The sequence below is a fragment of the Ranitomeya imitator genome, chromosome 3 (genome assembly GCF_032444005.1).
Source record: "Ranitomeya imitator isolate aRanImi1 chromosome 3, aRanImi1.pri, whole genome shotgun sequence".
NCBI classification, from domain to species: Eukaryota; Metazoa; Chordata; class Amphibia; order Anura; family Dendrobatidae; genus Ranitomeya; species Ranitomeya imitator.
In genome coordinates, this window is record NC_091284.1 from 780,390,879 (window position 1) to 780,404,832 (window position 13,954).

Here is a 13,954-nt window from a genome sequence, read left to right on the forward strand (position 1 = left end):
CTGGTGTTCGCACCACATGACGCATTAACAATCTTCTCTGATTATTGTGTGTTTAGTGTTTTCTTTTATGCGTTTTCCGCCTTATTTGATGTGTTTTTGGTGAGATGTGAATCCCCGTTTTTAATGCTTTTTTAATAGTACAGAAAAGCTATGATTCTGCACTTAAAAATACAACCGCAGTTTTTTTCCTTGCATTTTTTTCAGGCTCCACATAGAGAAAAAAAAGCATCAAAACCGCAGAGCACACCAGTGTCTTTAGACGCACCAAGATTTCATGAAATCACATCCACTTTGCTGGGACATTTAGGCCGTGTTCACATGTAGAATAAAAAATGCTGCATATTTTCTGCTGCTTTTTTTTTTTTTTGCACAGAAATTCTGCTGCGTTTTACTGTCCAAGCAAAACGGATGTGATTTCATGAAAACTGCACCCACTGTGTATCTAAAGACGCGGCTGAACCGTGTGGTTTTGGTGCTGAAGTGAATGTACAAAACTGCAGATACTTATTTATGTGCAGAATCAAAGATTTTTTGTACTGTAAAAAAACACATTAAAAAAGCATCTTCACATCTGCACTGAAAAGGCATCAAATACGAGGGAAAAGGCCTAAAAACAATTAAAAAAAAATGCAATAAGCAGAGAGAATTGTTATTGTGTAGTTTGCTGCGGACATCTGCAGGACCAAAAACACAGTATTTATTCTACGTGTGAACACGGTCTTACAGACACCAAAACACAGAAGTCATATAGAGACGCTACATAAAGATGGGAAAGTTCTGGCGGCTCAGACTGTGAATGAACAAAAAATAAATCCACAGGTCCCAACTAGAGATGAGCGGGAAGCCCAGGTGACGTCCCACCAGCTCGGCCTAATCAAAAGCTGCACAGGGGAAGCCGGAAGGTAAGAGTTTTCAGGCAAGCTGCCAGGTAGCACTGACCAGGACGCTGGATCGGAGTCCCGTGAATTAATCCACTCATCTCTAGTGTAGGCAGCAGGTAGTCCCAGATTTGGGTTTACACCCTACAGTCTTGGGCGCTTGCTGAATGTCCCTCACTGCCATCGCCCCTCTGACATCTCCTCCTGCTAGGCTAAATGGGCCAGGATTGGGGCGTAGCCAGGGGTGTGGCCAAAACGTTTTGGGAAGCGCTACGCATGCCCCATAATTTGTCCATCTTTCTGTTCTTCAAAAGTTGGGAGCTATGTAGTAGGCAGGCCACCATAGTTAAGATTCTGTTTTGGGACCCAAGGACATTTAGTGGAAAGTCAGGTTCTTTCTGGGGGGCACTTGTGAGCACTTTTATATACTAACTTATATTTAGTAAAATCACCAGTATAAGGATTTATTAAATAAGAAGGGCAACCCCAGATTGGTGTTAATTAGGTGCTCTTTAGAGTCTGGAGTCTTTCTATCTAACATGCCTTAGCCATATTGGTGCACAGTTGTTGAAGGGTGTGCATCCATCTTTAACAATTAGGTAATGAGACAATCTTAAAAGTACCCGATTACAGAACCACCACACTGGTATACAGTATCATGGAATCATAGAATGTTAGAGTTGGAAGGGACCTCCAGGGTCATCGTGTCCAACCCCCTGCTCAATGCAAAATTCACTAAACCATCTCAGACAGACGTCTGTCCAGCCTCTGTTTGAAGACTTCCATTGAAGGAGAACTCACCACCTCTCGTGGCCGCCTGTTCCACTCATTGATCACCCTCACTGTCAAAGTTCTTTGTAATATCTAATCTTTATCTTCTCCCTTTCAGTTTCATTCCATTGCTTCTCGTGTTTCCATGTGCAAATGAAAATTAGGATGATCCCTCTACACTGTGACAGCCCATCACACATCATCATCCATGGGACTCACAATGGAAATTCTGTGTTTTTTAGACATACAATGGGGCCAATTTCATAGGAAGTCAATTAACCTATGAATATGTTTTTGGAATATGGAAGAAAAAAAAATAGAGAACCCAAAATGAAGCCAGGGATATTTTTTTTTTGCCCTTACTCTTTGGTTGCAGGCATATCTGCATGTTCGGTAGAGCAGATTGCTCTAAGCTTGGCTTCAGGACATGCTGCTGATACAGAACATTTTGGAACTCGATTACTCAAGTTTGTGCAGAGCACCTCCTGAAATTGGTCAAGGAGAAAAGTATGAAGAACCATTTTTTTAGAACTACTTTATAAACGCAGTATTGGGGCTGACTAAATAAGGTTCCCTTTTTTCTGCTTTGGAACCAAACATTAAAATTTCTTTGAAAATGACCATGTTTTCTTCTCAGATTAAAAGGATGAAAATTTAAGTCTTTTTTTAAAGTGGTGGAAAGTGCCAATCCCATTAGGTTTAGCTCACAAACTCCTCTTTTTTTAGTCATTACATCCATTCTGACATGGATTTTCAATGTAAGTACACCATTCTCATCTGGTCTAAAAGATATAATTCCGTTCACAGTCTGGTGACAGATCATCTTTAACTAATAAGCTCTGATCGGATGCAGCTCTGTATATCTCCTCGTTGTGACCCCCACAACACTGGACACCTGTTTCACATCACAGAGGAGATGGCCGGCTGTTTAGGCTGAATCAAGGGGCTGGCATCCGGCCAAATAGTGTAATGTTATATTTCTGTTCATGAGCCTACTTGGAAATCAGAGCCACGTCACACCCGAGATTTAGTCCAGGACTTACAGAGAGATAAGACCCGGCTGTGCACGGCAATAAATAACATTTATGACAAATGGAGATATTTCTCTGGCTTTTTCATCTGCTGGCACTGTAGAAAATCATGTATCATCAGAAAATGACAGGTTGCTTAAAGGTAGTTAATAAAAATATTTATCCAGCTCAGGTGGGAGTCTTGTAACTATCTACAGAATCTAAACTGTTCAAAGGTTGCAGTCTGCACTCCGCCAGGTTGGGTAGTTACAAAAGGCAGATGCTTCTCGTTTTCTGCAGAAAAATATTTAGAATTGTGAGTTTCTGTAGATCACTTGTCAGCTTTGCTCTATAGACTGGGACAGAATGAGCAGAGTTATTTCATTAAAAGTAGATGGGGATGATATTTTGACAGCTCTATAGAAAACTTACACAATCATAAGTCTGTATGCATCTTACCTGGGTATATTCCATTGTTAACCCTGCTGTTGTCTTCGATCAAAAACGACCGACCTTGAACTTCAATATTGTTTAAAATATTCAAGATGCGGCTCTGAAACCCGTGGCCGACCGACCCATCCTCATTTAAGTCAATCAACCACAAGTTTCAGAACCGCATCTTGAACACCCCAAAAAATACCAAAGTTCAAAATCGGTCTCCCCAGATCGAAGACAACAGCAGGGTTAAAGGGAACCTGTCACCCCCAGGGACATATATAGAACCTATTAATATGGGCATACAGGTAATAGAAATGTTACACTAGTCCTACCTGTATGCCTCATATTAATGCTCTTGTTGAGAAATCTTATATTCTTTCTTTATGCTAATGATTTCTTCCAGGCTCTGGGGCGTGTGGTGCCTTGAAGAAATCCCTTCTTAATTATAATAATATCCTCCTTCATACATGTCAGTTCTGGCGCAGGAATCCTCCAAAATATATACCTTTTCCTACTTCTATGGGAGCTGCATTCAGGGATCTCCTGCGCAGGTGAGTCACTGTGACTTCCGGCGTGCGCGACGATACGGTGCTCTCCCCACTTCCTCCCTGCATAGACATCGCTAGGAACCATGTGTACATAGTGATGACTATGCAGGAAGGAAGTGGGGAGAGCACCTTATCACGCACGCCGGAAATCACAGTGACTCACCTGCGCAGGAGATCCCTGAATGCAGCTCCCATAGAAGGGAGGATGAGGTACGGTATGTACTGTGGAGAGAGTGCAGGGCGCAGGCGCGGGATTCCTGCACCAGACCTGACGTGTATGGAGGAGGGTAGTATTATAACACTAGCACAAGGTGCGGTAGCCACAGACTATCGATGTGGGTGCTTCATCAGGGTCCTGCAAATCTCATTGGTTAACTCTTAAAAAAATGCTTATAATCCAACATAAGGAAAAATAAACAACTGCAACAAACTACAGGAAAGTACTTTTCTAACTTTATGTAAGTAAAGCTTAACCATTGTGAAATTAATTATTATGAAATGCTCAAATTCTGCTTTCAAATGCCATCACTATAATTCTATGGAAAACTAGTCTAGCTCTCAGGGCAGAAATAAGTATAATTGTACCCAGTCCGGGCAATCCTCTGTCAGCTAACCGGACTGGACTTCAAGCGGTCCTCAAGTGTCAGCACGTTAGCCTGTAAATTACTGTGTAAAACTGAATTACTTCTGTCGGGGCTGAATTCGTCTGATTTGCAGACTGTAATTTAACAAAGTTTTTTTGGGTTATTAAGTGGAGCAAGTATTGTAACATCGTGTTTTGATATGGCGGTATGCAAGGCTCCATATTTTGGAGGATAGAGGATTGCCAAGGGTGGATATATTCACCTACCAACTGAGAAGAGGAGGCTTTCAGCTCCTGGATATATATAAAAATATTTTAATTCACTGGCAACTTGAAAATAGAGAGGAATTAAATGCAAAAAATATAATTTCATAACCATTTACGGTACAATAGACTATGTACACCTTTGCAAAGTATTTGCTTTATCGCTTGAGTCCTAAATGCAAATTGTACGTCGTCTTTAATATTTTTATCTACCATTTTTCTGCTGTAAGTCCTTCTCTAGCTGTGATCTGCAAAAAATGTTACAAATCTGTTCAGTTCTGACTTCTCCGATCTCCCCTCTCCTTCACTTACAGTTAGAGCTAGAAGTAGAGATGGGATTGTATACAGATCTCAAAAGGGGAGAAAGCATCTACAGCCTTACGTAGGGCAGACAAAAACAATCTAAGTATGCACATGAAGAAAAAATGAATTTCAACATCAGGCAGTGAGGGATTTTGCCACGTGATGGGTAGAACAGTTGTATAAAGGCACGATACCTACTGGGCATCTACTGATTGACTAAGCAACTGTACTCCTCAACGCAAGAATGAAAGACACTGCACAACCCCTTTAATTTAAATAAAATCAGAAAACTCCTTTAAAATATTATTAAGCTGTGGTCTGGCTTTTTCAATATGATGGATCTCTCTTTATGGCCTTTAGAACATCATCATGAGCGTAGGGTTAAAGAGGTTTTCCAGGAGTTTGGTTTTCGCAGCCTACTTGTTTGTGCTAGATTAAAATAATTAATAGAGCCGTTACTTAATGAGCGCTTCTCTACCGAAATTTCTCTGCCTTTTTCACAGAGAGCTGCAGTGACGGGTGCTGTAGTGATGTCACCGCTGCAGCCAGTCAACAAAGACCAGCGTAGAGACGGAGCAGTAGACACTGAGCAATCGCTCTTTTTATTATTTTAACCTAGCACAAGCCAAAGAAATTTTTTCCCGGAAAACCACTTTTAAATAATCACATGCAATACAACATATTCGACGTACGACGTACTAATGTAAAGGTTAATTAATCAAAAATAGAAAAAAAATAAAATCAACTTCACAAACAGTATAAACACACAATTCTCCTGTTTGTATAGACATAGTAGACATGTGGAGGAGACATAAGGCCAAAATAGAAAATTTGATTTTTAAACAATGATCCAATTCATACTCGCAATATTATTAATACATCGCCACCCTTATATTGAAAACAGGCTGTAAGAAGAAGGGGAAGATCTCTGGAGTATGTACCGTAAGTTCTATAATGTGTTAATACCAAAATTAATCGTTTATCAGCAGGTTCCATTAGTAATATAACTTTTCTCCAGAACAAAAATATACGGCACAAAAATCCGATACAGGCAGATGGTACCTCTGACACCTGCACTTGTCTCAAGGACCTGGGCTCGGTCTCCAGCTGCCGGGATGGTATATGCCAAATCTCTCTGAATATGCCATAAATGTCTGAGATCAGAATACCCCTTTAACCCTGCTGTTCTGTTCGGTCTGGGGAGACCTATTTTGAACTTTGGTATTTTTTTGGGGTGTTCAAGATGCGGTTCTGAAACTTGTGGTTGATTGACTTAAATGAGGATGGGTCGGTCGGCCACGGGTTTCAGAGCCGCATCTTGAATATTTTAAAGAATATTGAAGTTCAAAGTCGGTCATTTTTGACCAACAGAACACCAGGGTTAAAGAGGAATTTGTCAAATGCCGCTGTTTTACTGTATCAGGTGTTTCTCTATTGTCCCTTTCTGTTCCTGAATAGTGATGAGCGAACGTCATTGGTTAAGGTGTTATCCGCCATGCTCGGGGGCTAACCGAGTGTCTTTGGTGTGCTCGAATAATATGTTCGAGTTCCCGCACCTACATGTCTCGCGGCTATTTGATAGTCGCAACACATGCAGGGATTGCCTAACAAACAGGCTATCCCAACAGCAACGGGGACTCGAACATATTGAGTACGCCGAAGACTCTCGTGACTGTATAATATATAAACAAAAGAATATAGCGGAAGTGCCAAGATGTATGCAAACATTGAATATGTGAAATATGGATTGCATTGCTGCTATACAGAATGGATTTATAAAAATGAAATGGTACTTAGCACATAAAATTGACCAATTCATGAGAGTCCACCAGCCACGACAAGGTGACCTTTCTTTGATGGGACACTAAACATAATATTGAACACGTCTCTCCTGGGCCTGTTTGATAAATATTAGGTCACCTTGTCATGGCTGGTAAGCTCACATGAATTGGCCAGTTTGGGCATTTTTTTAAGTGTATTCTATATAGCAATAATTCAGTCCAAATTTCATATGTTCAATGTTTGCATACACCTTAGCACTTTACAAAGTGCGGCTGTATTCTTTAGTTTGTATATATCTAGTCATTTTAGGCAAGTGAATGTAGTTATATACTACCCTATGGGGCAGTCTGGTCCGATAGATGCCACTGGTCTTGGTCAAGTGCCTCTTCTCTTCTTGCGATTGCTGTCCTCCTTCTGTGCTTCATGTGGATGATGTGTCACCCATAGTGTCCCCCTTCGCGCTTCTGCGCAGTCGCACTTCTCTGTGCCCTGCCGATGGCAGAGCAGAGTTATGTAAGGTGCATGCGCAGGTACTCTTTTGGCATTTTCTGACGCATGCGCATTATGGTACTTTGTCTGCTCTCAGCAGGCCAGAGAGAAGTGCGCCTGCACAGAAATCTGAAGAGGGACACTGTGTGGATGACGTAAGAGGAGTCACCAGCGCGGATCACAGGAGAACGACATCGCAATCAGAGAGGAGGCGTCAGATAAAGAACAGCAATGCCCATTGGACCAGACTGCCCCGTATGCAAGTATAAAAAAGGTCTTTATTATAGAATGCTGTCACATGGGGCTGAAAGGTGGCAGCCGTAGGTTATATGTTCCCTTTCAGGATCATGCTGAACTGGCTAAAAAGACTAGACTTATATACAGGAAAGAGGGGGCCATATCTCAGGAACAGAGGGGAGTGGGAACAACAGTAAAACAAAGACCTATTTACACCAGGTAAAAATAATACTTGTTTATGGCATTGCCAGGTCCTCTTTAAGACCTAATACACAAGGCTGTAGAGCCCCATTATACCCTGTATACCTCCAATTTTACATGCTAGGGGCTCAGTCACACGTCCAATTTTCACATACAAGTGCTATCATGTTTTTTTACAGAGAGCACTTGTACCTGTGATAGTCCATGGGGCCATTCACATGTCTATGTTTTTTGAAAATGGCAGAAACATGTCCAATTTTGATACGAGGTTGGGCTCTAAATGCAAGTCTATAGGTCCGTGAAAAAAAAAAAAAAAATCGGACCACAGTCTGATGTCATCCTAGTGCGGTCCAATTTTTTCCATGGTGCCATGAATGGCAGAGTGCGGTTCAATAATTGGATACAACTCGTGCAGGTTGTCATTTTTTTCTTTGGACAGACTTAGTTTAAGGAAAAAAATTGGACATGTACATGACCCAACAGTACAACATGGGGACAAGTGCTATTTGTGAAAACCATTGAAAGCACTCATCCGATTTTTACGGTCATGTCTACGAGCCCAAAAAAGCGTACACCTAAATCTCAATATAAAAATTGCATTGGCCAATGACTCTCAGCACCCATTTGCAGCCACATATTCAGTACAGCAGGTTCCCCCTTTTACATATTCCCATTCACATCTCACCTCTTTGTTATGAAGTAGAAGACGCTGTTCTGAGACTGGAAAATCGGTGTCTGTGTAGATCAGCTGTTTGATGTCCTGGATAACCGCCGAGGAGGGCACCTCGTATGTCCTATCGCCAACATACTCATGGAGGACAGTCACCCTGGACAACCTGGCAAAATAAAGATAACACAATAGCAATACTGCATATGACAAAATTGGGCAAATAAGACAATGGACTAGACCTCGAAAGCAGGGCTGTGGAGTCGGAGTCCATTTTGATGAAGTCGGAGTCGGTATCAAATGGACCAAATCTGACTCCTAAAATATATAATAAATCAGGTACAGTAGCTCGGTGAAGGATGTGATGAATATTTTTTCATAAAAATTTGGGAAAGTTATGAAATGTCCTAAAAATGTCTGTTCTGTTCCTGATCTAAGGATCTCGGCTGTTAATGGAAATGAATCTGCGCTGCACTTTATGTACATGCTCAGTAGTGACCAGTGCTGTGGAGTCGTAGTTGAGATGAATCTGTGCTGCACTTTATGTACATGCTCAGTAGTGACCAGTGCTGTGGAGTCGTAGTTGAGATGAATCTGTGCTGCACTTTATGTACATGGTCAGTAGTGACCAGTGCTGTGGAGTCGTAGTTGAGATGAATCTGTGGTGCACTTTATGTACATGCTCAGTAGTGACCAGTGCTGTGGAGTCATAGTTGAGATGAATCTGTGCTGCACTTTATGTACATGCTCAGTAGTGACCAGTGCTGTGGAGTCATAGTTGAGATGAATCTGTGCTGCACTTTATGTACATGCTCAGCAGTGACCAGTGCTGTGGAGTTGTAGTTGAGATGAATCTGTGCTGCACATTATGTACATGCTCAGTAGTGACCAGTGCTGTGGAGTCGTAGTTGAGATGAATCTGTGCTGCACTTTATGTACATGCTCAGTAGTGACCAGTGCTGTGGAGTCGTAGTTGAGATGAATCTGTGCTGCACTTTATGTACATGCTCAGTAGTGACCAGTGCTGTGGAGTCGTAGTTGAGATGAATCTGTGCTGCACTTTATGTACATGCTCAGTAGTGACCAGGGCTGTGGAGTCATAGTTGAGATGAATCTGTGCTGCACTTTATGTACATGCTCAGTAGTGACCAGTGCAGTGGAGTCATAATTGAGATGAATCTGTGCTGCACTTTATGTACATGCTCAGTAGTGACCAGTGCTGTGGAGTCGTAGTTGAGATGAATCTGTGGTGCACTTTATGTACATGCTCAGTAGTGAGCAGTGCTGTGGAGTCATAGTTGAGATGAATCTGTGCTGCACTTTATGTACATGCTCAGCAGTGACCAGTGCTGTGGAGTTGTAGTTGAGATGAATCTGTGCTGCACTTTATGTACATGCTCAGCAGTGACCAGTGCTGTGGAGTTGTAGTTGAGATGAATCTGTGCTGCACATTATGTACATGCTCAGTAGTGACCAGTGCTGTGGAGTCGTAGTTGAGATGAATCTGTGCTGCACTTTATGTACATGCTCAGTAGTGACCAGTGCTGTGGAGTTGTAGTTGAGATGAATCTGTGCTGCACTTTATGTACATGCTCAGTAGTGACCAGTGCTGTAGAGTCATAATTGATATGAATCTGTGCTGCACTTTATGTACATGCTCAGTAGTGACCAGTGCTGTGGAGTCATAGTAGAGATGAATCTGTGCTGCACTTTATACACATGCTCAGTAGTGACCAGTGCTGTGGAGTTATAGGTGAGATGAGTCTGTGCTGCACTTTATGTACATGCTCAGTAGTGACCAGTGCTGTGGAGTTTTAGTTGAGATGAATCTGTGCTGCACTTTATGTACATGCTCAGTAGTGGCCAGTGCTGTGGAGTCGTAGTTGAGATGAATCTGTGCTGCACATTATGTACATGCTCAGTAGTGACCAGTGCTGTGGAGTTGTAGTTGAGATGAATCTGTGCTGCACTTTATGTACATGCTCAGTAGTGAGCAGGGCTGTGGAGTCATAATTGATATGAATCTGTGCTGCACTTTATGTACATGCTCAGTAGTGAAGCATGTATGAGGGAGTCGGAGTCACGGAAATTGAGGAGTCTGAGGCTTGGATTACCATCTCCACAGCCCTGTCCAAAAATTGAACGTTTTAATTATCAAGTTTCAAAAGGTTGAAAACAAGCTAAAAAAAATACTGGCTTGTTTGTCTGTTGCTTATCAATTAGTAGTTGTTGTCTTTGTTGACTACAAGCAATAGTAATAATGAGTTTGTATGGCATATGCAATATAAATCTAAAAATTATCCTAGAAAAAAATGATACAAAATAGTAATTTGATTCTAAATGTAGGAACCAGGGACATATGTTTGTATGTGATAACTAGCGAGCCATGTGGCACCGAGATCACTTCACACATATTCATTGGAACAGATGGACGAGTTACCGATCCCCATCTGTTAATGGGCTGCGCTCAAACACGTCCTGTATAAAGTAACATACAGGAAGGAAAAGACAAGGTCAGCGCCAATCTCAAGGCTGTCAGCACCAGATAAATATCAATATGTAATTACGGTATATGAAATAAAATATTATTTGGTGGCTTTGTACAATGAAATATCTCAAGGCAAATAACATGATTTTACGGTAATTTATTCAGCATAAATAGTACCCAATTTTCAATTTTTTTAAAAACTTTAAACATTTTATAGAAATACAGAAAATACAAACCCCCCAACAAACCCTACCACCATGCAAAAAAAATGTCCCAGAATATAATTCATAAAATGCATCGGTAAGGAATGAATAGTATAGAATATAACAGAAAAAAGTTTGTATAATACACGCAAGTAAAAGAGCAATAAGTCAAAGGATAAACCTGAAGCAAAACCACCCTCCCCACTCATATATAAAATACCGTACTAAAAAAACGAACAGGACAGGTAAAAAGCCTTACATCCCGAGTGGGAAGTCAACATGTACTATTAACGTACAACCTATCCCTGTCCATGAGCTACAACATACCCAGAAGGAAAGTGAATAAGGCTATGTTCACATGTTGTGTTTCTGTAGGCAAAACCTGCTCTCTTGGCAGTAAACAAGCTGCTTACAAAAAAGCAGGCTTTGTTGCGTTTTTGCGACATTTTTTGGGTGTTGATTATACATGTCATTTGTGCACAGTACATGTTTACAGTTAGTTTTATTCACCAAAAATGCAGCAAAAATTATCTGCAGTGTTTTTGCACGCTCTCATTGCTTTCTATGAGTTAAACAATGCTGCAAATACCCTGAAAGAATTGACAAGCTGCAAAAAACTGCTGCAGTTTTCCAATTCAATCAGAAGGAAAAGAAAAATAATCGTGTGCAGGAGATTTCTAAAAACTCATTGCCTTTACTGGCAGTGCTATGGCAGTGGAGTCGGAGTCGGTGTCCATTTTGCTGGAGTCAGTATAAAAAAGGGCCAACTCCTAAAATATATAATACATTGGGTACAGTAATACAATGCAGGATGTGCTGTAAATGTTTCCATAATAATTTGGGAAAGTTATGAAATGTTATATGCTGTAAAAGTCTGTTCTGTTCCTGATCTAAGCTTTTGGTTGAAATGAATCTGTGCTGCACTTTATGTACATGCTCAGTAGTGACCAGAGCTGTGGAGTCATAGTTGATATGAATCTGTGCTGCACTTTATGCACATGCTCAGTAGTGACCAGTGCTGTGGAGCCATAGTTGAAATGAATCTGTGCTGCACTTTATGTACATGCTCAGTCAGTAGTGACCAGTGCTGTGGAGTCAGTGGTGAGGGAAATTAAATTGAGGAGTCGGAGGTTTAGGATAGCTTACCAACTCCACAGCCCTGCTTACTGGTACACTAAAAAGAAGATTTTTATTTGAATGAAAAAAATATTTAAAAAATACAACTAGCTTAAAGGTACCGTCACACTTAGCGACGCTGCAGCGATACCGACAACGATCCGGATCGCTGCAGCGTCGCTGTTTGGTCGCTGGAGAGCTGTCACACAGCGACCAACGATCCGGAGGTCCCCGCTTACTAAGCGCAGGGCCGCGCTTAGTAACCCGATGTTTACCCTGGTTACCAGCGTAAAAGTAAAAAATAAAAAAAAACACTACACACTTACCTTCCGCTGTCTGTCCCTCGGCGCTCTGCTTCTCTGCCCTGTGTAAGCACAGCGGCTGGAAAGCACAGCGGTGACGTCACCGCTCGGCTTTCCGGCCGCTGTGCTTACACAGGGCAGAGATGCAGAGCGCCGAGGGACAGACAGCGGTAGGTAAGTATGTAGTGTTTGTTTTTTTTTTACTTTTGCGCTGGTAACCAGGGTAAACATCGGGTTACTAAGCGCGGCCCTGCGCTTAGTAACACGATGTTTACCCTGGTTACCAGCGAAGACATCGCTGAATCGGCGTCACACACGCCGATTCAGCGATGTCAGCAGGAAGTCCAGCGACGAAATAAAGTGCTGGACTTTCTGCAGCGACCAACGACATCACAGCAGGATTCTGATCGCTGCTGTGTGTCAAACTGAACGATATCGCTAGCCAGGACGCTGCAACGTCACGGATCGCTAGCGATATCGTTTTAGTGTGACGGTACCTTTACTCTCAGGAAGCCAATTTTGATGCATCAATCTATTATGTCCACAATTTCTCACATTTTGCTGTGAAACCTCATGTATCATACACTTCACTCTCTTCTCCAGAATTAGTAGACAGTTTATCAATACATTCTTGTATGGTCGGTCCCTTTTCATCTATCCAGTGTGGTGCTAACAACTTCCTTGCCATATATAGTGTTCTCGACACTGCAGTCTTTCCCAGCTGGTCTGTCTCGAGGTCCTCCACAAACTCCAGAATACATTCCAAAAGGTGTCAGGGAAATATTTACAGAACTGACATTATTAATTGTGCCTGTTGTTCCCTTACAAAACCCTTCTAGATGTGGGCAGGTCCACAACATGTGAAGCAGATCCCCAGATTGTGACTTCTAGGACATAGGGAGTCACCTCTCAGCCCTATCACACCTGAAGAAGTACAGATGTGACAATCTATGTGCCTCACTCAGTGAAAGTTGAAAAGCTTCCCCAAATTTTCATTGTCCTTCAATTGGTCTCATGTTCCCTTCTCATTTTTTTTCCACATATCTAGGCACAAAATATACAACACCTTAAACTTCACCCACATAACAAGCAGAACCTTAACACATTGGAAACCTGCGACCAGCTTATCTCATAGAGAACAAAATGATAGGCTGTTGGAAATCCTACTTCTATTCCCCAACATCATCTGTTTGCAGAAAGTCAGGAGGCCCCGAAACACATTATTCTGTAGGTTTGGCCGACTTTAGACTAAAGTGTATGGGGGCCTTGGCTCCCTACTATAAGACTTGCTGATTAATAAATCTTTATCAACTAGTGGTCCTTCTGCTTTTCCCAACCCGGGTGTCCCCCACTTCCCTGCTAAAGTGATGTGGGTGAACTACGGTAATTAACAAATAAGGACACAAATCTAAACATCATTTGTCTTTGTGAAAACTATCTTCAGGGAGAAAATTGTACGTGGTGCAGACATTTTTTTTTACCAAAGCCATGCCCAAATTCAGGTCATTTCCCCTGCATACCCTCACCACTCTGTTGTGAATTCTGTGGTCAAGCTCCCTCCTGTGGTCATGAGTGGTACTTCGGCTGGTTCTGTCTATGAGCTTCCGCTGGTATATGTGAGTGGGGCTGCGGCTTCTGAGTTTCCTTCCTCAGGTGACGAGGTTAAGTCGTTAG

General features: G+C 41.9%; 1 protein-coding gene across 1 annotated transcript in view; it reads right to left on the reverse strand.

Moving 5' to 3' along the window:
* Nucleotides 1-13,954, reverse strand: part of SACS (sacsin molecular chaperone) — a 102,759-nt gene that overhangs the window by 38,825 nt on the left and 49,980 nt on the right. Inside the window, exon 3 of the mRNA XM_069759120.1 lies at nt 8,190-8,340. Coding sequence (XP_069615221.1) covers nt 8,190-8,340 — 151 coding nt within the window. The remainder of the gene's footprint in view (nt 1-8,189; nt 8,341-13,954) is intronic.